Source organism: Amblyomma mixtum, chromosome 7, assembly GCF_055824585.1.
Source record: "Amblyomma mixtum isolate Tamu chromosome 7, ASM5582458v1, whole genome shotgun sequence".
NCBI classification, from domain to species: Eukaryota; Metazoa; Arthropoda; class Arachnida; order Ixodida; family Ixodidae; genus Amblyomma; species Amblyomma mixtum.
Window position 1 is genome coordinate 31,108,917 of NC_143018.1, and position 25,451 is coordinate 31,134,367.

The 25,451-nt window shown below is 49.7% G+C and overlaps 1 protein-coding gene and 1 long non-coding RNA gene across 2 annotated transcripts in view; both read left to right on the forward strand.

Annotated features, from left to right (window-relative positions):
- The window catches only part of LOC149335545 (calcium-activated chloride channel regulator 3A-1-like), a 79,998-nt gene extending 57,412 nt beyond the window's left edge, over window positions 1-22,586 (forward strand). Inside the window, exons 8-11 of the mRNA XM_089553964.1 lie at window positions 10,622-10,898; window positions 11,535-11,702; window positions 19,474-19,764; window positions 22,000-22,586. Of these exons, the coding sequence (XP_089410090.1) occupies window positions 10,622-10,898; window positions 11,535-11,702; window positions 19,474-19,764; window positions 22,000-22,586 (1,323 nt within the window). The remainder of the gene's footprint in view (window positions 1-10,621; window positions 10,899-11,534; window positions 11,703-19,473; window positions 19,765-21,999) is intronic.
- LOC149335546 (uncharacterized) lies at window positions 2,624-4,581 on the forward strand. Its single transcript, XR_016284069.1, has 2 exons — window positions 2,624-3,180; window positions 4,289-4,581. It is a non-coding gene; the product is annotated as an uncharacterized LOC149335546 (long non-coding RNA).
- Window positions 22,587-25,451: the final 2,865 nt, after the last annotated feature.

The window sequence follows — 25,451 nt, forward strand, 5'->3', positions numbered from 1 at the left end:
CGCTGTGCCTTCAGTTTTAACAATGTACCGACTAGCCCAAACAAATACCTTAGTCGAATAGGTGATTTAAATATAATATGTTTCGTAAGTTCTGGATGTTAGGGAGAACCTGTGCCCCCACGAGGCTCTCGTTGGGCGGCAGATGGGCGGTGGAGGGATTCTCGCACATTTTCTTACCATTTAGTAAAGGAGGGGGGACTGGCAAGTCGGTTTTGAGGCTACGGAAAGGTGTCCGTCTGTAGGTAGGTACCGATACATGGCAGTTTCGTTTCTCAGTGGTGCGCGGGAACGTAGAGGGCGCGTGCGGCGGCAGTCTTGGGGCCCCGTAAGTACACTGTGTACGAGAAAGTCCGAACTGATCCCAGCTTCAAGGGAGGCCTATTAATCGCGCGACGGGGTCTCCCGAACTGCTCAATCAGGAGGGTCTTGTAGATGCAAAATCCACCGGATTTTCGCCTTACACCCCATAAGGTGGATTACAGCGTACACATAGCTGATTTTCATTAATTTCGAGTTCATTTCATTTTGCGGCTCTTGCCGCAAATTCGTCTTTGCTGCGGACATTAAGTAAAATGGGTAAAGTGAGAACACCTCGCTTTAAACAATTTTTTCATGCTTAAGTCACGCAGTAAACACGACAAAAGGAAGACGGCAGATGACAGGAGCGCTGACTAATAGCTGGTTATTTTATTCTAGGAAAAGTATATAAAGGCGCTGGACTCAGGGAACAACCCCAAAAACAGAAGAACAAAGGTTAAAATTTAAAAACCATACTACGCATGCACATCACAGTCGAGTCATGACGTCTTTTTCAACGAAATTCGAAGACTACCTTCCATAGTAGACGGCACTCCCCTATCTCCTGGACCTCACACAACTGCCAAGAAAGCCTTACTCCTTGTCTGCCAAATTGATAGATGGTAAAGCAACACACTCATCTGCTTCCTTCCTGATCACATAGGCCTCGACCAACTCCCTACATATGCAAAAATGGTTATTAAACACGACACTTGTCTTATCTACTGGGGGAAGCAATCGTTGCACTCGCTGCAATGCTAAGCCAAGTTGTACGACACCGCTACTTTTTTCACCCATCAGTGATGTTCGAACAAATGCTCATTGCTTCCCCACTTAGAAAGACAAGTCTCCTGTTTATTCACTCAGATAGAATTTGTAGAGAGATGGTGGAGGCCTTTATGATCAGGAAGAAAGCAGATGGGCGTGCTGCTTCACCATCCATCAATTTGGTAGAGAAGGAGTCAGGCTTTCCTGGCAACTGCGTGAGGTCCAGGAGATAGCGGAGTGCTGTCTACTATGGAATATAGTCTTCATATTTCGTTGAAAAAGATGTCATGACTCGACTATGATGTGCATGCGCAGTACGGTTTTTTAGTTTTAATCTTTATTCTTCTGTTTTCAGGATTGTTCACTGTGTCCTGCGCCTTCATATACTTTTCCGAGAATGTAATAACCAGTTGTTAGTCAGCGTCTGTGTCGCCTCCACTCTTCCTTTTGTCCTGTTTACTGCGCTGCTTAAGCATGAACTCTTACCAACTATCACAGTTTTATGTTCTCGTAAACAAATCTGCATTTTTTATTTTGTATACCGATATGCCAGAAAAATGAAAACGCAAGCAGGGTTGACTGAAACTCATCTGCGTTCTATTTTTTTTGTCCTGAACCCGTTTGAACCCGTTTGAACCGGTTCGGAACTGTCCGAACCGGTTCGAACCGGAACGGAATGGCCCTTTGGAGCCAAACCCGGAACTGAACCCGAAAGGCGTGAACCCGAACCCGAACCGAACCCGAAAAAATGCCGGTTCGACACCCTGGTTTTGAGGCGGTTGGGGTTTGTGGGGTTTAACGTCCAAAATCGACTCAGGCTATGAGAGACGCCGCAGTAAAGGGCTCCGGATTTTCGACCACCTGCGGTTATTTAACGTGCACTGACATCGCACAGTGCACGAGCCTCTAGAATTTCGCCTCCATCGAAATTCGTCCGCCGCGGCCCCGATCGAACCCGCGTCTTTCGGTTCAGCAGCCGAGCACCACAACCACTGAGCCACCGCGGCCGCATGAGTGTGTGTGTTTTATCGCTTCTCGGCATTTTGGCTATGATCAAAGAATGTGTGTTTTGAAAAGGAGTGTATTTCTTTTTTATTGTGAATTACAGTGTTCGGTATTTGTGCTCACGGTCACTCATTAGACGGTTTCAGATATATGGCATTTAATTTAGGAATGGAAGTGAAGTAGCATGAAAGTGCAATTACCTTTGGTATTCGAATGAACTAGATAGCTAAGGATAGTACTTAAAGCAGTGCGCTCGGGAATTTTTATAGTTATTATAGTCTAAGTTGGCTACTGATTAAGGGGGCTTTATTAATGTTTAGGCTGTTTAACACGCACGCAAACAGGCACAAACAAACACGGTTATTGATTGTTAAGTATATACGGGGTGTTTGACTTAAAGGGAAGCTGAAGAGATTTTCGAATTCATTAAGATGCTCACGTATGGATGTGGGAACCTTAAAAATCATGCGGGTGAAATTTTTTTGCACATTAATCACTTAGGAGCGACGTAATCGCCGTTTAAAATTGCGCGGTAGCTCCGCCCCCCGCTGTCCGCCGAGCGCTGCTGATGACCCTGACGATGCGAGCCGAAACCGGAAACCGTGGGGTGGTGAAGTAAACATTGGTGTTCCGTCGCCACGCAGCCTCCGCGACCGTGCTTGTTTCTGCGTGCGTGCCATCGTAAGCTGCTTCGATCTGCCGTGTGTTACTGTATTTGTGCTTTTTTATGTTTGTGGTGACGTACAGAAACGTGGGCAGCATCGAGTGAAGCGGTGGACCATCATGCCGGCGTTCTGCACAGCCTTCGGCTGCACTAACACCAGCGGCCGCGACGATGTGGTCTTTCATTATTTCCCGCAAAATAAGAAGCTTTCCGCGAGGTGGGTCGCTGCTGTGAAGCGAAGGGATTTCAAGCCCTCAAAGACTACAGTGCTATGCTCTGACCACTTTCGTGATGAAGACTATAACCATAGCCTGTCGATAATGCGTTCATTGGGCCTGTCAACAAAGTCAGCTGGACTGAAACCCGGCGCAATACCGTCTGTCTTCGCGCACAGGAGCTCGTCACCGCCACCGAGGCCAGCTTTCGCGAAAAGGAGGAAGCTCGAGGTAAGAATTTGTGTATTAACTCTATGAAAATTTGACTGCGCGAACCGGTGTTCTGTGTAGTGTATGGCGCGTAATTTCGTGGATGCAAGACTTTCGGTAGTAGTGAGATGAACGGCGCTGGAATGAGAATGTCAGGACGGCAGCAAACTGCAGCTTACAAAATAAGTGCTTAGCTGTTATGCTTGCAGGCATGCATCATACATCTCGTACAGCATTACTCATATCAGAGCTCGGCCCTAAAATTTTTGGCTGAATAAAAATCGTTAAACTGCTATTAATACTGCAAGAGGTGGAGCGACGCGAAGTGCGCCTCACAACCGGAGACTGCGCGCCGCGCGTGAGCAGAGAACTTCGTTCGGTAAGCGAGCACGTGAAAAGACGTTATATGCAGACTCTTTACTCAATTATATTGGAGCTCACATAGTCTAGGATTCATGCGTAGCCCTCAGTGGCGAGAACATAGGGAGTAGTACGCGGCACATTTTTCTTCGTGGTCGGAGCGCCGAGAAAACTGTTTGCACATGTTTCTGGTATACGGGCGCGCGGTGTTTCGTTTTCAATTTGGTTTCGCCTGGGGCCTGGCTGATAGCAGCCTCGTCAGCGCCCAATGTGCGCAGTCATGGCGCTTGCAGTCCGGCCCCAAAGCGCACACTTTTTTTTTTTTGGCGATCTACGTCGGACGCGGCCGCTGGCGCTGTGTTAGCGCTTGAAGTTGCCTGTCAGGGTTTTTAAAGAGCTCTTTTTTGCTTGGCTATGGCATTTGCAGGAGGTGCTCAAAATCTGCAAATACACCATAATATGAAAATAAAAATTTAATTAAGGTATGCAGTTTAGTGAGCTAATGGAAGCCTTCTGCCTATTACTGGTGTCTGCCGTATCCCCCAATGTAGCCCCAGGTATAAAATTAATACAAGGTTAGTTACCCATTTTTTAAAATAAATTTTGGACCTTCTAAAGGAACATCTGGTATATAATAAATGATCTCACTTCGCACGGAGCTCGCCAATCAACAAAATGGTTTATGAAATAAACCAGCAGATTTTACTCATACTGAAGCACACTTTTGTTATGTTTGGAACAATAACATCATGTGGCTTATGCCTTTCAGTTTCTTGCCGAACTGCTGCAAGATCAACACTGCGCACCAGACGAGAGTGCAAATGAAGAGTGCATGGAAAATGACATCACACCTGGAGGCTGCACACCACCAGGCAGTCAAGAATCCACACCAAACGGCAATACAAATCAGGACTGTGCAACAAGTCGAATGCCACTGGCAGATGCTGCTGAGGACCCTGCTTCGAACTTTTCTAAAAGTGATGACAAGGCTGACAAGTCTGTTCTTTTCTCAGCTCATGCCTCATGGCAAACTTCTCGAATAAAAAGTTCTAATGCAGCCAATACCAGTAAAGTGTTCTGCCAGGAATACGTTTATAATAACACATGTAGTCGTAAAAAATTGCCGAGTGCAGCATGGCTTCATACATTAATAATAATATTATATAATTGTGCGCCGCGTGTGCTACAGCCAGCCTTGCGATTCGGCCTGCTTGGTTGCAGCACGAGGCCATCGAGTTAGTGAAAAAAATCACTGAGAACAGCGCGGTAAAGGCGGCCGCAAACGGATGGAGATATTCCTACAAGAGTTTGCAGTATGAAGCAACTCGCCTAAACAAGGATTTCAATTTGCTGCCAGATCCCATCTTGGCACGCAGAACGGAAGGCGCACGTTTGTCACCTCGACGAGTTCTGCCGCAAAGCGCCGCGAACTTCTGTCTTTTGCGTGTGTTATGAACCGAGCCGGCACGCAGCGACCATGAAGCGATGCCAGCATAAAATTTGCGTGCAAAAAGAGCCTGATAACTTCTTGCGCTTGTTAATGGTCTGTGTGGATTACAAGCAGATTTGCGGCAGCACCGACAAGCGGCAAGACAACAATGCCGACGATCGCATCCCGCTTACATTGCATTAGGAAAATTTCGTGGAGCAGTGCTATACTACATTTGCTCGCCTCAAAATTCATCCATTGTATCTCTGAATGAAGTTTGGCTAGAAAAGTATGCTTACCAATGGACATTTCCAACACGTGGAGATGCTGACACTTCGCTTTCGTTCAAGCCAAAAGCACCGCTTGCGCCAGCATCGTTGCTTCCTTGGAGCGGTTTGCTCTTTGCGATTGGTTCGTACATGTAGGGGATGACGCCAAGATCCTCCTGGTAATCTTCGATGTGTTCCATCGTGATATAAGCATCAAACCAACAACCGGAACACCGCGCGCCGCGCTTCATGTACTGCATCGGCGGCGACCGAGCCGGGCTCACCGAGCCAACGCCAGTGTTTACGTCACGAGGCGCCCAGCCAATCACAGGCGGCAACGAGGCGCGCGAGCTGGCCCGAGGCTGCTGCGGCACTTTTCGCCAAAATAAAATAGGTTTGCGCTTTCCTTTGCCTAATTTCGATGAGAAATTCGAATTCCGAGGGTAGAAAACTGTAAAGTGTATCTCTTCACTCAATTTTTTTGGGAAACCTTTCAGCATCCCTTTAAGACGACGCAAATTTAAAAAAAAAAATGGGTTTTAAGTTAGAGGAGCGTTTTTTTCGGCATGGCTTTGTCAGTCATGTAGTACAACAGAATACATCTAAAACGTGCTAGTGAGATGGGTAGGTGACTGATATTGATACAGCTCAGAAGTGGACGAAGAAGAAGTGCTTCGCCATCTCGCTGGTGACGAGGAAGAAGAAGTGGTTCGTCTTCTGTCATGTTGGGATCCGCGCGCTTAAAAAGGCGAGTCATGTCCTCGTAGTACATGCGTACACTCTCGTTGTGGCGCTGGTTGCGCGAGTGTAACGCAGCTTCTGCTCGCTCTCGACGGTCTGCATTCGGAAAAGTGGCTTTAAGATTGCGGCAGAAAGCTTCCCAGGACGTAAACGAAGCTTCATGGTTTTCGAACCATGTCCGAGCCGACTCTTCAAGTGCAAAATAGACATTGTGGAGCTTACGGTTGTCACTCCAGCCGTTGTAACGGGCAACCCGTTCGAATATCTCGAGCCAATCCTCGGCGTCCTCGAACACGTCGCCATGAAACGACGGGGGTGTTCGTGGCTGATGACAGAGGATGTGCGCCGGGAGCGTGGTCTCAGTTGCCATGGCAGCTGGTGCCTCCGAAGGCCGGCGTTGCGTCGCCCTGGTTGCAGCCGGAAGGAGTCCAAATTCAGGGGACGCTCCACGGAGGCGGCGGCCGCGGCGCTGGTGAACTGGGGTGAGATCCGTATTGGTCGGTAGCCTACGCGGGTCTGGAAGCGTACCCCGCACCTCCACCAGATTTGTCACGAATATTACACAGCACACAGAGACACAAGAACTGCTCCAGTCTGCCGAGCGGTCACCAGCAAGAAGACGAACCACTTCTTCTTCCTCGTCACCAGCGAGATGGCGAAGCACTTCTTCTTCGTCCACTTCTGAGCTGTGGCGCGCGTGATAAACAATCCGCATCTTGGTGCTTCCGCCCCGACTTGTACACGACAGTTACGTCGTACTCCTGCAAACGGAGGCTCCACCTCGCCAACCGCCCAGATGGATCTTTGAGGCTGGCCAGCCAGCATAACGAGTGGTGATCACTGACAACGCGAGCTGGTCCGATCCGTCGTCAGAGAGGAACTGCAGGCCTTCCGTACGCCGTCCGAGACGCCATCTTTCACGCCACTGAGCGAAGTGATCCGGGACGAGGTGCGCCTGGCAGCACAACAGCACCAGATTTCCGAGGTTCCTCGCCAGCCTGATGCAAGGCCCACGTATGCGTCCGTCCTGCGCCAGGCCCCTGGGTACGACGTCACTGCCGCGACTCCAGCAGTGCTCTCGTCGAGCTCCCCTCGTGGTGACGCTCCGCCAGCCTATCAGCGGCCGCGAAAGAGTGAAGTGTGGCGTGCCCCGGATCGTCGGCCCCTCTGCTATCACTGTGGCGAGGCGGGTCACCTCTACAGGGCGTGCCCATACCGCCGCGTGGGCCTGCGTGGTTTCGCACCGGACGACCCGTGCCCTCAGAACGGGGAACGACCGCAGGAGATAGCATTCCATCTGTCGTCGCGCCAGAACCGCATCACGTCAGGCCACCAGGATGCTCGATCACCGTCGCCGCGACGCTACCGTTCTCCAAGCCCCCGTCAAGCCGCAGGCTACTCCGGACGCCGTTCTCCCAGTCCACGCCGGGAAAACTGATTCCAGCGGCCTCTGGAGGCAAGGCCGCTGATGCCGGGACTTGTGAAGATCCTCCTGCGCCACTACCACGCGACGATGTTTCTCCGGGAGCGAGTAGCGACAGCATCCGACGCGCTACCTCCGATTTGTGCGTCAAAATTGACGGAATCGACGTGACCGCTTTGCTGGATACTGGTGCCGACTATTCTGTCATGTGCCTGGCCCTTGCCGTACAACTGAAGAAAGTATTGACGGGGTGGTCGGGGCCTAGCATTCGCACTGCTGGGGGTCACCTGATTATCCCTGCCGGCAGGTGCACAGCCCGTGTCGATATCCGTGGTTTTGTGTACGTCGGCGAGTTTGTAGTCCTCCGTGAGTGTTCGAGGGACTTGATCCTCGGTCTTGACTTTCTCCACACGAACGGTGCTGTCATTGACCTCCACGAATCACGGGTCACGTTCTCGACGAAACGGGCCGTGGCACGCACTGACACAGACGATTCACGGTTCACTGCTCTGCGACTTGTTGACGACGACGTAATGGTGCCACCCCGGTCCAGTGTGCTAGTTCTCGTGAGGAATGATTTATTCCACGACTACGAAGGTGTCGCTGATAGCCACGTACCCCTGCTGCTCGAGAAAGGAGTAGCCATCGCTCGCGGGCTCTTCCAACTACAAGACGGTTGTGCTAGTGTGCTCCTTACAAATTTTGCCAACGAGTTGCAGCACCTCGCCAAGGGCACGGCTGTCGCCTTCCTGCATGACTTCGCTGTGGTGCCTCAAGTGTGCGCCCTGGAGACAAGCCCTGAAGACCAGGCCCCACCATGCCCTGTCCTTCCGTCCGTCAGAATCAATCCCGATTTGGCGCCTGAGCAGAAGGCTCTTCTCTCGGCGCTTCTAACCGACTTCGCGGGTTGTTTTGCCACAAGCTCCAGGGTCGGTCGTACGCCTGTCCCAAAGCATCGCATTATCACCGACGAGACTACACCATCCGTATGCCAGCGCCCATACCGCGTTTCTTCGACGGAACGCGAAGCCATTAAAAGGCAAGTGGACGAAATGCTCGCCGACGATGTCATTCAACCGTCGACAAGTCCATGGGCGTCACCGGTAGTCCTCGTGAAAAAGAAAGACAACACCCTGAGATTTTGTGTCGATTACCGCAAACTGAACAACGTGACGAAAAAGGACGTTTACCCGCTCCCCAGGATTGATGATGCACTCGACAGACTACGTGATGCCAGGTTCTTTTCCTCCTTGGATCTCAAAAGCGGCTACTGGCAGATAGAGGTGGACGAGCGAGACCGCCAGAAAACTGCTTTTGTGACGCCTGATGGTCTATACGAATTTAAGGTGCTCCCGTTTGGACTATGCTCAGCGCCGGCCACTTTCCAACGCATGATGGACACTGTCTTGTCTGGGCTCAAGTGGCAGACGTGCCTCGTATACCTGGACGATGTCGTCATTTTCTCGCCCACCTTCGAGCAACACTTGGAGCGGCTGCGCACAGTGCTCCGGGCGCTCCAATGTGCGCAACTTACGATCAAGCCCGAGAAATGCTATTTCGGTTTTGAGGAGCTTCGTTTCCTCGGCCATGTTGTCAGCGCGCGCGGTGTTCTCCCAGATCCCGACAAGACCGCTGCTGTCTCCAGTTTCCCGCGTCCCACTGACAAAAAGACCCTTCGCCGTTTTTTGGGACTGTGCTCTTACTATCGACGATTCGTCCAAGATTTTTCCAAAATAGCTGAACCCTTAACAGCACTTCTTCTTCGTCCACTTCTGAGCTGTATCAATATTCAATAGACAACCTTAAAATTAATTCTGTTAGACTCCTTAATTTTTTAAAGCGGTGTATCCCACCGTAAGTAATATCCATATTACTTTTAAGAAATAAGAAAACGCAGCTACCCTTGGCTCGGCGGCACATCAAATTTTGGCTCTTTCCACCAGTTACGTCAACTGCAGAGGTCGCTTTGCCTGCAAACCTCTCATAACCGCATCTTTTTGATCCGATGCAGCCGAAATTTGTTGGGCCACAGCGCCAATGGTAACCGCTTTTTCGGAAATCAAAAAAATTGTATGGATATTACTTGGGGTGGGCTACGCGCCTCTCAAAATTAATAAGCCTAACAATAATATTTAAAGAAATAATTACTCAACATTATTTTACCAGCCTTCTAGTTAGTAATACGGGAGTAATTACTCATTGACATCCACACGAGCGCAGCCTTACGGCTACAAAGGAAAGCTATACAGCTTTCTCAGAAACTTCGTAGTTAAAGAAAAATTCGTCCTGGTCCGGGGTTCGAACCCGGGACCACCGCTTCACCGGAGCAGTCGCTCTACCAATTGAGCTAACCGGGACGGCAAGCTTATGGTAGGGCGAGGGCGAATTGATCAATAACTCGAAGTGGGAACAGTGTTAGTAATTACTCATTGACTCATTGACTCATTGTCAATGAGTAATTACTCCCGTATTACAAATCTACTCCACCTTGGGGGATTCCCCTAAACATTTGACCAACGCCTTCTAGTTAGTACGTCATAGCTGTATACTAATCTTCTATACGCTGGCAACGCTCCGGCGAACAAATCGCTTTTTAAGCTCAAAAAGCCTTATTTTCAAAATTGTGTTAAGTCTGAGGTGAATCATTTTGTACATCCTGCGACGTCCTCATGTTTGAGCCACCAGCCGTATGCAGCTGGGTGCTCTCTCTCCCTCCCTCTTCATTTCAGGTTTCTGTCTCCTGATATCACTGAGGCACTTTCTTTCGGTCCATCTGTTGGCTCTCGCTGCGACCTCTTTCCTAATTTTTACCTTGTTCTTTTCCTCTCGATATCATCCACACCTCCTAGCTTCCACCCGTGAATTCCTGTCCCTGTCCAAGCCTGCTTGGCCTACTCTGCGTTCACTGCCCACGCAAGTGCAGGCCGCATCCACGTGACTCGCGCGGGAATTTCCGCCATAGCAGTTTTCGATTACAGTGTCCGCCATTTTGTCTCCCATTTCTACGCCTAGAATTCTTTGAATGGTGTTCACACGTGACGATAATGTCGAGTTTTTTTCGTCAACTCTGTCGAGATGTGCACTTCATATCCAACGCCTGCACATAAACTTCGCGTTGAAAAGGTATCCGGATGAAATGTCCGACGTGAAAGCGCCCTCTAAAAAAAATCTCCCCAGCATTAAAAAGCATTACAAAGCAACCAGCATCACAAATCCTTACACTTTTTTTTCGCCTACAAGGTTGGAACCTGGACACTGCACGTGACGAGTCCCTCCCCGGCCCCAGTGAAGGTCAACGTCGGGGTCGAGACCGTACCAAGAAACAACGACGACGAGCAGTTACGAGTCCACTGCGAGATGAGCAAACAACACGTGGACAAGTTCAACGAAGCGGTCGTCTATGTCAAGGTCACCAAGGGCAGGAAGCCGGTTATAGACGCCGTGGTCGTCGCCACAGTAAAGCGCCCGAACAACGATCCGCACCCGATAAAGATCCGCCTTCATGACGACGGAATAAGTAAGAGCTATTGCTAGGTATGATAAGAAACATTCAACCCTACTCCACAGTGTAACACTAACAGTAGCTAAACAGGTGGGCTTCCCTCATACAACAAAGGATGCGCTCGAACGTTGTCCAGCGTCTTTTTGTCTTCCTTGTTTGTGTTGAGCCACAAAAGAAAGTAGAAGGGATTACCAAACACCTGAACCTTCCCTATATCAGGTCTTGAAGGGGATATCATGCTACGGAGAGATCAAAAAGCGCGATAAAGAGAGAATCCGAAACTATCAAATTTTTTTTATATGTCCATAGTTTTCGGTAAATATCTAATAATTCATTCCGGAAAGCCGGGGGCACGTGATGCGGGTCATTTCTCGTAACCAGACACTGAATATCGTGATGCTTCAGAAATGCGCTGTGACGTCTGTTACGTTGGTGTTTCCTGTGTTCCGGTCTCCTAGCCTTTCTTCCTCTCTTTCTTTCCTTCTTTCTCTTTCTCTTTCTCATTTTCTTGCTCTCTCTCTCTCTTTATTTCTTTCAGACTCTCGCTTTCTTTCCATCCTTCTTGCTTCCACTCTCTCGCTTTAATTGCATCCTTCTTCCTTTCACTCTCTCGCTTTCGGTCATCATGTGTCTTTCCTTATTTTTTCCCAGTCCCCGACACTCACCAATATGATGGAGTCTACAGCGGTTACTTCTGCCAGTTCATAGGCAAAGGACGATACACAGTCAAGGCAGAGGTCACAAACCAGAATACGACTCGTGTGCCGTACCCGTCGAGGGACTCGGGTATCAAAATAAGAGTCATTGATCCTACGACTGGTGAGTTTCCATGTACTCGGCAAATTAACCCGCTCAGACACTCGCATAGCCTCCACTCGTACTAATGAGTCAACTCCTGTCCTAGGTGTAATAACGTGGGCTGCCCCCCAGGAACAGGAAATGTGCCAATATTCGAGCACAATGCAACTCTGTGCGAACGCCGACATTGCTGACTCTCGAATGCAGAGGTGCTATGGAAATTTACACACAAAAGCTGGCGAATGTAACGTTGCTTTTCTTTCGTATATATCGAATCTCAACGAAAGGTTGGTGATTTAATAGCAGTAGAGTGTCGCTGCTTGAGCTAAGCACGAATGGCGAGGACGATCTGAATAGAATAGATATGGAATAAGTTGGTCTCGTTATCAAGGTCATGCCTTTACCATTAGGCCATGCTGTGGCGAGGTTCGGGGTTGCGGCTAAGCAGAACCACGGTCCAGACGACGCCCGTTCCCACCACCAGGACAGGAGTGCCGCTGAGCGAAGGAGTTCGAAGGGGGCGAAAGAAGACTGAATTTATTTACATTTTTACAAGGGTCCGGATCAGAAATTTGGTCCTCGACCGCATTCGAGACCGAATTTTACAGCGTGCTTCTTCCCTAACTTCCCTAGGTTGATCACGCCGTCGTCAGGGTGGGAGTGGCCAGAAACTTTCACTCGCGCTCCAAACGCGCACCCCCAACACTTGTGGACACGCCCCTTCAGGTGTTGAGCCTGGGAGAGGAGAATGCCTTCGAGATAAAGGAGACTGCGGAATGCAGCGTTCTCGGACCCGCCGAAGGTTTTCCCGGGCTGCCGCGAACTGTCCGTCAGGAGAAATCCGTCGCGAAAACGGGGCAATGCCGGGTCGGGAAAAGGCTTCCGGAAGTAGTCCTTTGTCCTTCGGGACGTTCACGTTTGTTGCGGAAGTCCCCTGCCAGCCCGCCGCGGTGCTCGGTGCGCAGAAGAGCCACGGAAACGGGGTGCCTTGACTTCCGCCATGGTTACTGCGAATTGTGAGAACTAACGTCCACCTGCTTGACGCCTCCTCGCACGTGAGCCGACCCCGGAGAATTGGCCGCTTTTGTGTTCAGTTGTTATTTTGGGTACTGCACGGAGACGCAAAAAAGAGCCTTGCCCTCGCCTCACGGTCAATCCGCCAGGCCCTGAGGCAAACGTCGTCGAGTGGACAGGGGTTTCACGGAACCATAAAGGAGAAACATGGGTACTGGCTGCTTCCTGCTCACGCCGTTCTTAACAGCCTGGAGAATAACGGAGGTCTCCAGCGGCGACCTTTGTCGAAGCTTGTTTCGCTTACTTTACCTTCTAAATGATTTCGATAAATAGGAATCAGTTCAAATTACAGCGCTTGATTTCCCGTAACACTTAGAATAGTGCAGCCTGTCTGTCGCATATACTATATGTTGCCTGTCGCATTTCACAGCCGTAGTAGGTGTGTCCGCTCGTGTGCGCGGCTGTAGGGGGCGTGTGTGTCTCTAAGACGCGCTCATGCATATGTAAAAGCTAGTTGGAATAATACCGCCGCTATTGTCATTTCGCCAACTGCCAGCTGGGCGTGTAATTAATGTTACTGTTCAGATTTTCGTTCATCTTTGATTTTAAAGGGACAACTTTAGAAACACGCAATTTGAGTTCGATTTCTTCATATGGTTGGACTCAACGCGGAGGCTACGAGGTTTTTGCGTTCGGCTACTTATCCCAAGATGGCCAAATGGGGACTCGGCCGCGAGGCAGCATTTGGATCGAGGCAGAATTCCAAATAACCTGTATACTCTGCGGTGTGAGGGCACGTCAGAAACCCCACGTGGTATAAAATATTAGCTTATGAGCCTCTACGGCTTCGCCCATATAAACCATGTGTCGCACTGGGGCGTAAAACCCCGCATAACTCCAACGATTATTTCGTTAGACTCCTGCCTACTTGCCTGCGCATCTGAAGCATCCCTCGCATGGTAATATGCCCCAGCTTGTGCATGAGAATTTCAGCTCATTTGTTCTCATGTGAAAATTGGCTTGGCCAAAATAATTGCTCCAGCCATTTTATGTAGAATAAAAAGGTGCCGATATCTCACACTGCGCTAATGCGCGCCGGTTTTGTCTCCTGACATGGGTTCTCAATCCTGGAACGCTCCTCTAATAGCCGATAACACCAGCTATTGAGCGGACTGTATGCACTGCCAAGTAGGCCGAGTGGTGCGCGCTATTGGGGACTGTGGCGAATGGATATTCCGGTTGGAATCGAATGCACAGAGAATGTAGTGTCTCCGAGGACTCGAAAGTCGGTGTAACCGCCTCGCAGTGGTTGGTTCTAAAACATAAATAAAGATAAAAAAATAGATGGCAAGACACTATATAGACTCGTATTCGAATACGGATAGGGGTTGTGTGCCACCACCGTTATGCAATACCAACGAGGTAAATACCCGATCTGGTACAGCTTCCATAGCATTCATGAACGCTCATTAACTTGCGTTTCCAGAAACTCACCCTACATGAAGTTGGAGATTACCATCTACCGCAAATCACAATTCTCATGTATCTTGGTAAGAATGTATCCTCACAAACGATACATGCTTAGCATTAAAGGTCCACAAGGTCATTGTAATATCTAATGATTTGGGCAGTGTCACCTTCCTTTACGCGAACAGGCACCTTGCCACTAGAGCACCAAACAAACCTGATGCTTTAAAGCGGTAGCTTAACTTCTAGAGGTCCCGGGATGAGACTGCCGTGCGTTGCCGATGACCTTCAAGGCTGATCCGAAGCCAAACCTTCAGTTTATATGTTTGTAGAACAGATGGATGGCCAGTGGTCATACCAATGGTCAAGCAATTCGACATGTCAAGGCCAAGTGAAGGTCAAGCCGGGGCAGTCGCTGTCATTTCAAGGTCAAGTCAAGGTCGACCCAGGAACGTCAAGCTCAACCAAAATTAGATCCCCTGACCGACCATTGGCTTACAGAACAGCCTTAACGCGACGCTTACTTGATACGGCGTGACTTCACGCCAGCTTGAACTGAGTACATCACGGTAGCAGCAGCGGCGTGCCTAGGAATAAGTCCGTGCACACGTGCTAGGCCGTCACGTCATGGCCTCCTAAAGCGAATACATAACGGAAGGAGCAGAGGCGCGCCAGGCACGAAGCGCACACGTGGTGAGCACGTGCTAGGCCGTACGATCACGTGTTCAGGAGAGCATTAAAAATTAACTTTGCTTAGGTTTGGTTAAGGATTGAGAAGCTGATTTAGCGAGGAAAATACCTAAGAAACGCTCAACGAACAGCATAACAACACTTAACAAGGCTAAACCAACGTGACGCTACCGTTTCTCACTCTGCTTAAACAAAGCTAGAGCACCGCTAATTTTTTTTTTCCAAGCTCAATCTTTAGTTTGCAGAAGCAAGAATTTCGTTCTTCTGGCAAGGTTTTCACACAAGTACAGACGTTTGCCCTTCTCTGCCAAAGAACTCTTGTTTTGATTGGTATGGCTTGGTTTTTGGGCTTTATAACGTCCCAAAGTGACTCAGGCTATGTGACACGGCGTAGTGAAGGGCTCCGGAAATATCGACCAACTGGGGTTGATTAGTGTGCACTGGAATCGCACAGTACATGGGCTTCTAGTATTTCGCATCCAACGAAATTCAATCGCCATGGCCGGGATCGAACCCGAATCATTCGGGTGAGCAGCCGAGCACCATAACCACTGAGCTACCGCGGCGAAGCTATTGGTTTCTTCCAGCTTTTCGCTGAAAGCGCTGATGTTGATCGCTTTTGCAAGAAGCCGGTCGCAGGGCTCAATGTCGCCCTCACTAATATCTCCGACATTAATTTTTCTAGTCGCTTCGTTCACTTTGGCTAGGAAATCCTCAAGATAACTTTCAGAAACACCATGAATTTTTATGTTCTTTTTTCCTGCGTCTAAATTCCAGCTTCTCCAAATCAAGGTTGGGCTGAGAGGGTTGTTCTTCGCAGCGCGTATTTTCTACCCGTGCCGTTCTTTTCCGCAGGTGCATGATTTCTTTGTCTTCATTATCCACACATTTCATGATTTCAGTTCTCAGGCTTTGTCTGAACAAACTGACCTCAAAGAAAGCAGAGGCGATAACAGAACCAGGAGGCTCGGCCGTGGGGGGCATATTTCTGCAGCGAGATGATTCTGTTTTGCGCGTTGGATGGTGGAATGCTGTGCGAGAACGAGAACTCAATGGTTTGCCCTACTGACGAATTGCATAACAGCCTTCTTCATCATATGGGTAGCCACATTCTTTACATATGATTAGGCCCTGAGGAGTGTCAATGGTTCGGTTGCAGGCAACGAAAACTTCTTGATTCGTACACATGTCATACATTTCGTGTGCATTTCGTACACAAACCATTATACGACTGGTTTGGCAGGAGCAGTGGCGATACACGGGAACTAAAACAACAAAAAAGAATGCACCAACCCGGAAAAGGAGCGAAAGAACGTGTAAGCCGTGTAAGGGTGCATACATCACTCGCCACTGCCACCGAAAAACATGATTTTTGTAATCGAGCAACTTCTCTGCGGGCCTGTAATTTCGAACGAAAACGTAGTGCAATATGGCATTTCTGTGGTAGCGGTGCTCTTGCAGGTGTCTTTGAGAGCAGCATTAGAATTGTTTAGCATAGCGTTTATCGAAGTCGCATACCTCGACCACGCAACGTCATTGTGCATGCGCGGATTGTCCGAAGAGGGCAGGTGCGCATGGTGCTGGCCTGCACCTATAGCTTTTCGGAGCCATCTGCGTGAGCGCGTTACCACCGGTGGTAGCGGTGCGAGGTAGAAGTGGTACTACACGCAATGCTGACGTTTTTTTGCGATAACATGTCGTATAAAGGACTCCGGTCCGGCAGCCTGATTTTCACTCCATATAGTTACAACACTTTTCAGAGTGTACCTCTTAAGCGCCCGTTCTTGGGGAACGCCGCCGAAGGTGCAACCGAGCTCAAGGGGAGCGAGGGGCGGTATAGCGCGCTTCCCCTCCGACCAGCCATAGAGCTTCTTACTATAACTTAGAGGTAAAGGTCTCGCGCGTCTATAAGCGTTTGCATGGAGATCCCTCAAGTCCACTTCGGCAACCATTGGCGCTCAAAGCATCAAGGGCCGATTAGCTGCCGACTTTAATACCACTACTTCTGGCCAAAAAGCAATGCAAAAATAAACGCTGTTGGATAATCTATAATGCCCTCACATTCAATATCCTTTGTTTAAATTGCAATAAACGAGCAGTAATGCATGTAAATGCAAAGTCTGCCATGGTATTAAATGGCTAGCTATCCTACTGGCTAAATATTGAACACTACAAGAACGAATATGTCGTGCTTAACAAGCGCACTTAAAAAAAAAACAAATATGTTTAAAAAATGTTGCTGCTTAAACACTTTAAGATATTTTTTAACGGCATTTCGAAAAAGAGAAACCTTTCATTGTTGTTGTGGGCTGTTGCGCCTTCGCTACTATGGCATCTGCAGAGTACGTTCGCGCAAAAGTCGTCTGCGCGCGGGGCTCGCCTTTTTTCGGGAACATGAAGTGGCACTACTAAGACATTTCATTACGGAAATGCTGTTCGTGTGTGCGCAGACGACTTTCGCGCGAACGCAGTGTGCAAAACCCATACTTGTGAAAACGCGACGACACACGACGCCAATAAAAGGTGTTACTTTTCTGAAATGCCATTACCTAGAGGGAAAGCTGGCGGCGCTGCACTTCAGCCACCATGGACGATCAAAGCATCATGGGGCGGTGAGCTACTTGTTGCGGCACAGTCGTAATTTTTCGGGAACATGAAGTGGCACTACTAAAACGCTTCATTCCGAAAATGCTGTTCGTGCGTGCGCAGACGACTTTCGCGCGAACGCAGTGTGCAAAACTCATAGTAGTGAAAACGCGACGACACACGACGCCAATAAAAGGTTTTTCTTTTCTGAAATGCCATTAAAAACCCCTTACAGTGTTTAAGCAACCAAGTTTTTTTTAAACATATCTACTTTTAAAAGTGTGCCTGTTAATTACGAAATATTAGTATTTGTAGAGTTCATTACTGGGCCAATAGGAGAGCTAGCCGTCCCTTATTTTGGGCGAACTTTGCACTTAAATGCTTTTCTGCTCGTTTGTTGCAATTTACAGACGTGATATTGAATGTTAGGACATTCTTGATTATCGAAAAGCGCTTAATTTTGCATTATTTTTTGGCCAAAAGTTGAAGTTCTGCAGTCGGTAGATCACCGCCTCATGATGCTTTGAGCGCCCATGGTGGCTTAAGTGGTCTCGACGGGTCTCCGTGGAAACTCCCGTAGACAGGCTGCCAGCTTTCCCTCTTGGTAATTGTAATGGTGTCTTCGACTGGTCGTTTCAGATCGCTCTAGAGCGCTCTGAGATGCAGCCGCACGTTCGGCTGGTCGAAGTCAAGCGCTCTGACTACATTCGGCTGGTTCTTTCAGAGCGCCCGCCTCCAGCTCAGAGCGCTCTCAGGCGCTCCGAGAAAAAAGTCGGAGCGGCCCCGAGGTGTGTTCACGTGACAGAGCCACTTCCGCCGTTTCGCGGAGACGGATGCGAAGCCAGGGTAGCCAGGGCACACCACGACCGGTCTGGTGAGGCCTAACGCGTCGGTTCTTACGCATCTGTAGAAGCAAGTTTAGGCAGCGATACAGGTTTAGCGGCGACGGCGGCGTGGGCGGTGGAGACTGTGATTGCTGTCGTTCACACCAGCGGCAGCGGTGGCGCCGCTGCGATGCGGCGCTTCCGGAAGTTACGTCCTTTTTCTGCTTCCTGCGCTCTCGCTCTGACAACTTGCTGACCATTCGGCTTGACCCGTCTCGCTATGCGCTCGGAGCTAGAGCGGCTCTCACTTTGCCAAATCCGAACCGGATCGTGGGAGTGACCAGTCGAAGACACCATAAGAAACTCTATGCATTTGACGGATCTTCTCGCTCTTCTCTCACACGGAGAACTGCGTTTTAAAACAACTTAGTACTGCCACTCCGCGTTCCCAAAAAAGTCTAACTGTCCCGCACCAAGTAGCTCACCGGCCCATGATGCTTTGATCGCCCATGGTGGCTGAAGTCCTGCGGCGCCAGCTTTCCCTCTAGGTGATAGCCAGACACTCTATGAGGCCAGCCATGCCGAGCGAAGGAAACTGCCGCCGCTCGCTCACAGATAGCGCCAAAGTTCTGCGCATCCGTCGTCCATGGCTACTACACGTGTGGAGATAGGGTGGTTGAGGGAGATGTTGGGAGGGTTTCTGCGGCGGTGCGCAGAGGAGTGCCTTTAGCGGCGTGCGCACCCACGCTCTGCCACGTGGCCCTGGCACCGCACTCCTCTCCGTTGACCGGTGGTGCTGGGAAATGTGCTGCACGCGCAAGACTGTCCGCTTCAGCCACCACTCACAGCTTTAGGTTCCTAGTTTATGGTTCATGGGAGTATAAGGTCCGAAAGCGCCGCAGGCTATGAGGGACGCCGTAGTGAAGGGCTCCCGATATTTCGACCAGCTGGGGTACTTTAACGCGCCTTGATATGTAAACCTTCTCCTTATGAATCTGTCATTGTTGGAGCAGGTTGAACAGATCCTCATCCACTTATCTGACCGCAAAGTCACCTCGATATATCGGAAACCAAAACACCTAAAGAGCTGAAACTCAAATTTAGCTGTTAGGACTATATATATTTTTTTTCTGAGCTTTCAAACTACGCTGGTGTCCTGATTTCTTGTCCCCGTTCTCCTTATGCACCTTGGCCGGCTGTGAACCACGCAGATGAATACAACGAAAGCGACTTCCGGAGCGAGTGGCCGTTGGAGTGGTTCACGATTGTCAACGACACCGATACCGACGACACCACCGGCCCAGACGGTGAGACAGTGGAAGATTTCCAGAGGGTGGTGTCTGGAGTTTCCTTCGATGTCACGAAAGATATTGTGGAAGCGCAAGTGCCTCCTGGACCCATCGATGACCTGGCCGTGGAAAACGAGCGGCCGGGAAAGAGCAACACTCTCCTGGTGAAGGTAACTTGGACGTGGCCAGGAGCTCATCTGGTGTTTGGAAAGGGTAAGCACTTTAAGAAGACACGTGTACTGTGGAGCTCACAGGCACTTAATTCACTCATTGTGCGCCGTATTCCTGGATAGAAAACTGGGCAACTTCGCATCGAATCATACGACAGTCTCATCGAAGGCATGACAGCAGATCAGGGAGGGAGGGGAGCATTTTAAAGATTTTTTTTGCTATTCTGACACTGTTCACGCTATGTTGCCGTATACATTCATGAATACTCCACAAAAATCGGGTTTGTTCTCACACGTATTCCATGGTTTTGAACTTTGATATCCACCGCAAAGCACGTTCTCTAAATACCATTGTAACCTTTCAGATAAATAAAACGCTCCAGTTTACTTCACTGAGGCGAAAATATACACCGCCTTGTGCGCAGTATATGTATCCGCAATATCCACAGTACTATTATTCTATAGTGCTGTGGAGAAATTTAGGAACATTTTGAAGAAAGTATTAGAATGGGCGGTTGTATATCGGGCTCGTCAGATAAGCGTCTCATATCCCCATACTCACTTTAAATCGGATATTACAGTGAATAGGAATAGTTCGTCCATGAGGACAAGTGCAGATTATGCTAGCCAGTAGGCACACCAAAGTTGCGCAATGTCTGCAGTGACGGGATACCAGAACTGGCTTGTGATGTACTTGCGCCTTGTGTTTTCAGCAGTATAACGAGGGTAGCAACTGGCCCCGACAGCTGCACAGTATTACTGTAGGTGTTTATTAATGCGAACGAACTACTTGCCTATGTTCGCCGGGTCGTCTCACTAAAGCGTGTCATCGAAACGTGCCGGCAGTAGTTGCGCGGAACTCTGAAGAGATAAAGTCAAACGAGTGGTTGTAATCTAAATAGGATGATATGAGGATGCTGCGCAAAAAAAAATCATTTTTCGAAATCGCATCAGTAATTATTTGGAGCCAAAAAGCCCAACAAGTGCACAGAGCTTGAACAGTGTGGCACGAATTTTGAAAACACCAGAAGTGTGGGAACAGGTGACCGGACCTGTGGGCGGATCCAACGCCTAGCGCCAAAAGCTAGGAAAATCGCGGTCTTAACGAGTTAATTTATGAATTAAGGACCGAAATGAAACAAGTAACACTGAGGGGAATTAAGGCGAATTAAGAATGAATTAGGGTGAATTAAGGGGAATTAGGGGTGAAAAAGTTATGAATTCATTACTGTCTTGCAATTATGGCAATTAATGTGTGGTGGTGGTGAATTATTGGTGTGGTTACTATGGCAACCCATGGTGTCCCGTCATGTCGTCATAATAAGCTTCGCTGTGACGTCACTGGGGCTGCAGAGGAGAGCGCCCGCCGTAGCTTCTCCTTGTCACTGTGACGTCAGAGGCGTAGAGCGATGGCGGAACAAAAAATCAACTTGAAATGAATATAGCGGCCCTGCCGCTTCGGCAGGGCGCTCCTACGCCATTCATTCTCTCGCCGTTGGCGCGCGCGCGTGGCGTTTTTGTGTGCGGCGTGACACGATCATCAATTGCGCGTGGAGTGCCGAGCAGACGTCAGTGCTTTTGCATTACTCCAATGGGGGTTACCGCAGCGATCCCGAACGTTTTATTATTTGTGCTTAATTTCGCCGACCGTTTCTGTACGAAGCCTATCTTCCGTAAAAAGCACAATGGATATACAGGGATAACGGAAAGGTGCCCGGGAATTTTAATTTTTATTGTATATACGTGTTGCAAAGTCAGTAAATTGAATTGGAATGAACCTTTAGACTATGAGAGAAATGGTGTGAGAAAGAGCTAGCACAGCGGAGAGAATTATAAGACAGTGGAATTGAGGATCATTTCGTGCGTCTGGGATGGAGTTGTTTCAACATGCGACAGTTCTATGCGTCACTTGTCCACTTCACAAAGGTGACGAGGCTAATCTTTCGATATTCGGCACGTTATCAAGCGCAGTAGTTCATCTACGTAAGTATGTAATGGACATTAGGCTAACTATTTGGGAAAAGTTAGTTCACATTTTAGCCCGTCACGACTAATTGATGTCAGAGGGCAGCTAGACGCTCGTGGAATCCTGACGAAGAATGAGTCCTTTTAAAGTTACGTCGTGAAATATAAACAGCCAGAACGGTCACATGACATCTGTGAAAACATGGCGAGGGAAACGAAAGCAAAGCGCTTATCTCAGTCTGTGGCATATATTATGATGACGTCACACTGAATATTGTCCTGCTTCGCCTTCAACGACATTACTTTTTCGCAGCTTCCACCGTGGATATTCGAGTAGGAAAACTATACGATGACCTAAAATATTACTTCGAGAACCAGGCCAAGATCACGGAAGCCGACGTCGTGGAAGGCAACCTGGATGCGTTGCCGTCTGGTGACCGGCATTTCGTCACTTTGTCACTTCCCAGCACCTTCTCCTCGCCTGAGCAAGATGGCGCCTGGACGTGGGAGGGTCATCTGGCAGCCCGAGTGGTTAACAGTGATGGGCTGAAGTCCGAAATTTCGAACGTTGTTTTGGTGACTTACTACCCTCGGGCTGCTAACCCAACAGTGGCTACCACCGCGGAAGCCCCATCGACTAAGGCCACGACGACGCAAAGCACGACGACAAGGGCCCCGGACAAAACGGTCATGACAACGCAAGCTATGGATTCACCAAAAGAATCCAGTGAGGAGTCGCCTTTCATTGCGTCGCCCTTATTCTGGGTACCACTTTCCTGCATAGCAGCGCTGGTCGTGATCGTCATCGTGGTCGTGGTATCGATTATGCTGAACCGCAAGGAGGACGAGGAGACAAACCGCATGGAGGGACAGGGGACAAGCTCTACTTCACAAAACTAAAGAAAAATAAAAAACACGGTTCTTCCACAGTTGGAGGGCTCCTAAATGTCCAGGAGCCTTCTGGCCTCCACCTCACGCGTCGCCTTATTGAGTAGTATGCGCTTGTTCATCACCTCTGGAGCAAGCAGAGCTACTACCAGGAAGAGCGAGATGGGTTCAGGACGCGCCCCACGGCCGCTGGCTTCGGGCACGCCCACGGAATGTTAGAGGTCGGCCGCAGGGGCCTCAAAGGTGGAAGAGTTAGTCACTTGTATCAAACCCTGCATAGCCGCTTTCACCCGTCTGCGAAAGGGCTAACCAAAAGTGAGAAGCATTGGCTCCGTCGCGTGTATACCAACACGGTACGGTGTCCGGCGCTGCTGCAAATATTTTAATCCGGCTTTTAATTGGGAGTGCCCGCCTTGAGGATGTGCGTGCTCGGACGTGCATCACTTGGTGTGGACGTGACACTTTAACTCTGCTTACCCGCCTTACCCGTCACCTGCCTGAAAGAGCTGGTAGGCTTCCCTGCTTGGGTGCTCTACATTAGAGAGCCAAAGGGTCCTCCTTGCTAGGGCCCCAGCTGCCGCGGAAGCCTTAGGGGTCCCTGACTAGGGACTAGAGATAAATGTTATCCATCACCACCAGCACTGAGGTGGGTATCAGGCTGGGTGCATGCGGCTCACTGTTACCGGCGAAACATGGGAGTTGGCCCGGCGCTGCCTCGAGACTGCGCTCTTACGTGTGCAGAGGGAGTGGTGTGGCTGTCGATTGGGGCGCCTACTCTCGCGCTAGCAGGTAGATTTAGAACAGGTGGCTCGAAGCTTCGGGGTTTGGATTTGTTTTTCGAGGGAAGGAAATGACGGAGTAACTGTCTCACTTATATCTGTGTACACCCGAGCTGCACCGTAACGGAACGGATAAGGGAGGCAATGAATGAAGACAGGAAGAAAGGGGCGCCGTAGTTGAGGTTTCCGGATTAATTTCGGTCACGTGTGGATCTTTAATGTGGACTGACATCACACAGCGCATAGGCGCTTTTGGCATTTCGTCTTGATCGAAACGCTGCCGCGCGGTCGGGTTCGAACCCGGGTAATCAGACCCCTTAGCCGAGCGCCCTATCCACTGGTTCACCGCGGCATGTCAACTAGTTTCCTGCACAAAGGTGTCACAAAAAATGAGCATTCGGTTCACGCGCCGTTTCCTAATTTTTTGCGGAGTAATTCTATAGCGCAGCTCCTTGGCGCCCGTTCCTGCGTTTCGCGGCGTCGCCGTTGTCCCGCGTTACCAGCCCCGCAGCCGAGGCAGCGCACTGTGCGCGCGCTCCTGGCGCTATCCCCGCAGGCCTAAACAGAAACGCATACTAGGCGCCGTTTGCCACTGCGTGTACCCCCCCCCCCTCTTTGCCTTCGCTCCTCCGTGGCGGCGACCGCGAGATAGCGCGCGGTGTTCTCCGCTTGCCGAGGCGGTGCGTGCATCCCAAGCCTAGCATCGTCAGCGGCATCAGTCAGTCGCTGCTCTGTCTTCACCGCGAAACGTTCCTATGCGCCCACGCGCTGCTTCCCGCGACCTCCCCTTCGCTCCTCCTCCAATTCGACCACTGCGCGGCGGCAATCGGAGCGCCGGATCTCGATATCTGCCCCGCCCGAGCCGGAAAGCAGAGCCGCAACCATTCGCCGCAGTGAACCGCCTGCCTATATAAATAGTTTATTCTCTGTAAGATTTTCCTCAACCAATGAGACCAATGACCGAGCCAACCGGTGGAAGGCCTTCGTGGCAACCTCGCAAAACACTTGCATAGACCTCGTCTTTGAGAACCAGGCATTGGTGCAGCAAGTCGAGCATATATCCATCTCTTTTTCCGACCAGAAGGCTTCCTTTACGACAATCAAGAACTGTTAGTGAAGTATTTCTTGAAGAAGAAATATGCGTGAATATTAACAAGTTATCTGTAATTGTATATACATGTCTTGCTTTGCCTCAATGTATCGAAAAGCTGGAACAGCTGATGAACAGTGCAAAAATTTCGCATTTGGGAGTAACGTAATCGTCGGAATTTTTTTATTTGCGCGGACGTCAAAAAAAGTGAACAAAATTACATTTGTGATCTTTACCGTTGCGTATAACGCCCGTGACGGCGCTACACGTGGCATACAGTAAAAAAATGTCTAAAGTGGCCGCTGTTTTCACCGATTGTTTCGGTTATTTTGTGGTAATTTTGTACTGCAGAAAAGTAACCGTATCTATGGAACAAGAACACCGGAATGGGATTTCTCGTGCGTACCCGTGAACGAGCACATGACCGAACATACCCCCGTAGCGAGTTCCAGACGTGTCAGTCATGGAGTGTTGCGGAGCGATTGAGTATTCTAGCACCCGTGCGGGCTTCCATCGGAGTTTGCCACCGAAAGAGCGTCTGCATGCGCTTTGTGAATCGGTGATAGGTGTGTAGGGCTGCATGGTCGATTTTTAAGGCTATAGGACGACGCATTCTTTTTACCCTGGGTCCCGAGTGCACTGGAACGAAACGGTAGCGTGTGCCGTCAGTCAGAAGAGGCCGAACCAATGGCGGCAATCCTATTATCGATAGAGAGGGGAAAAATATTAATTTATATGACCCATATGTCCGGATCCGTGATCTTGTGGGAGCGGGAGTTAAGGTTCCTCCCCCAAGATGGTGAGCAGGTGCTGCTGGAGCTTGCGCCAAATAAGAGGATGTTTTGTCCAGGTGGGCTACCCAGGCCTCCCACGTGGGTATGTAACGAGGCTGTCCGCCACGTGTTGGCTCCTTGGCAGTTCCAGCACGTGTGGACAAGTGTGGTTATGGAGCCACACACTTGATGGTCGGGTGTATCGGGGTCCCGTTGCATGTTCTGTAATGTGAAG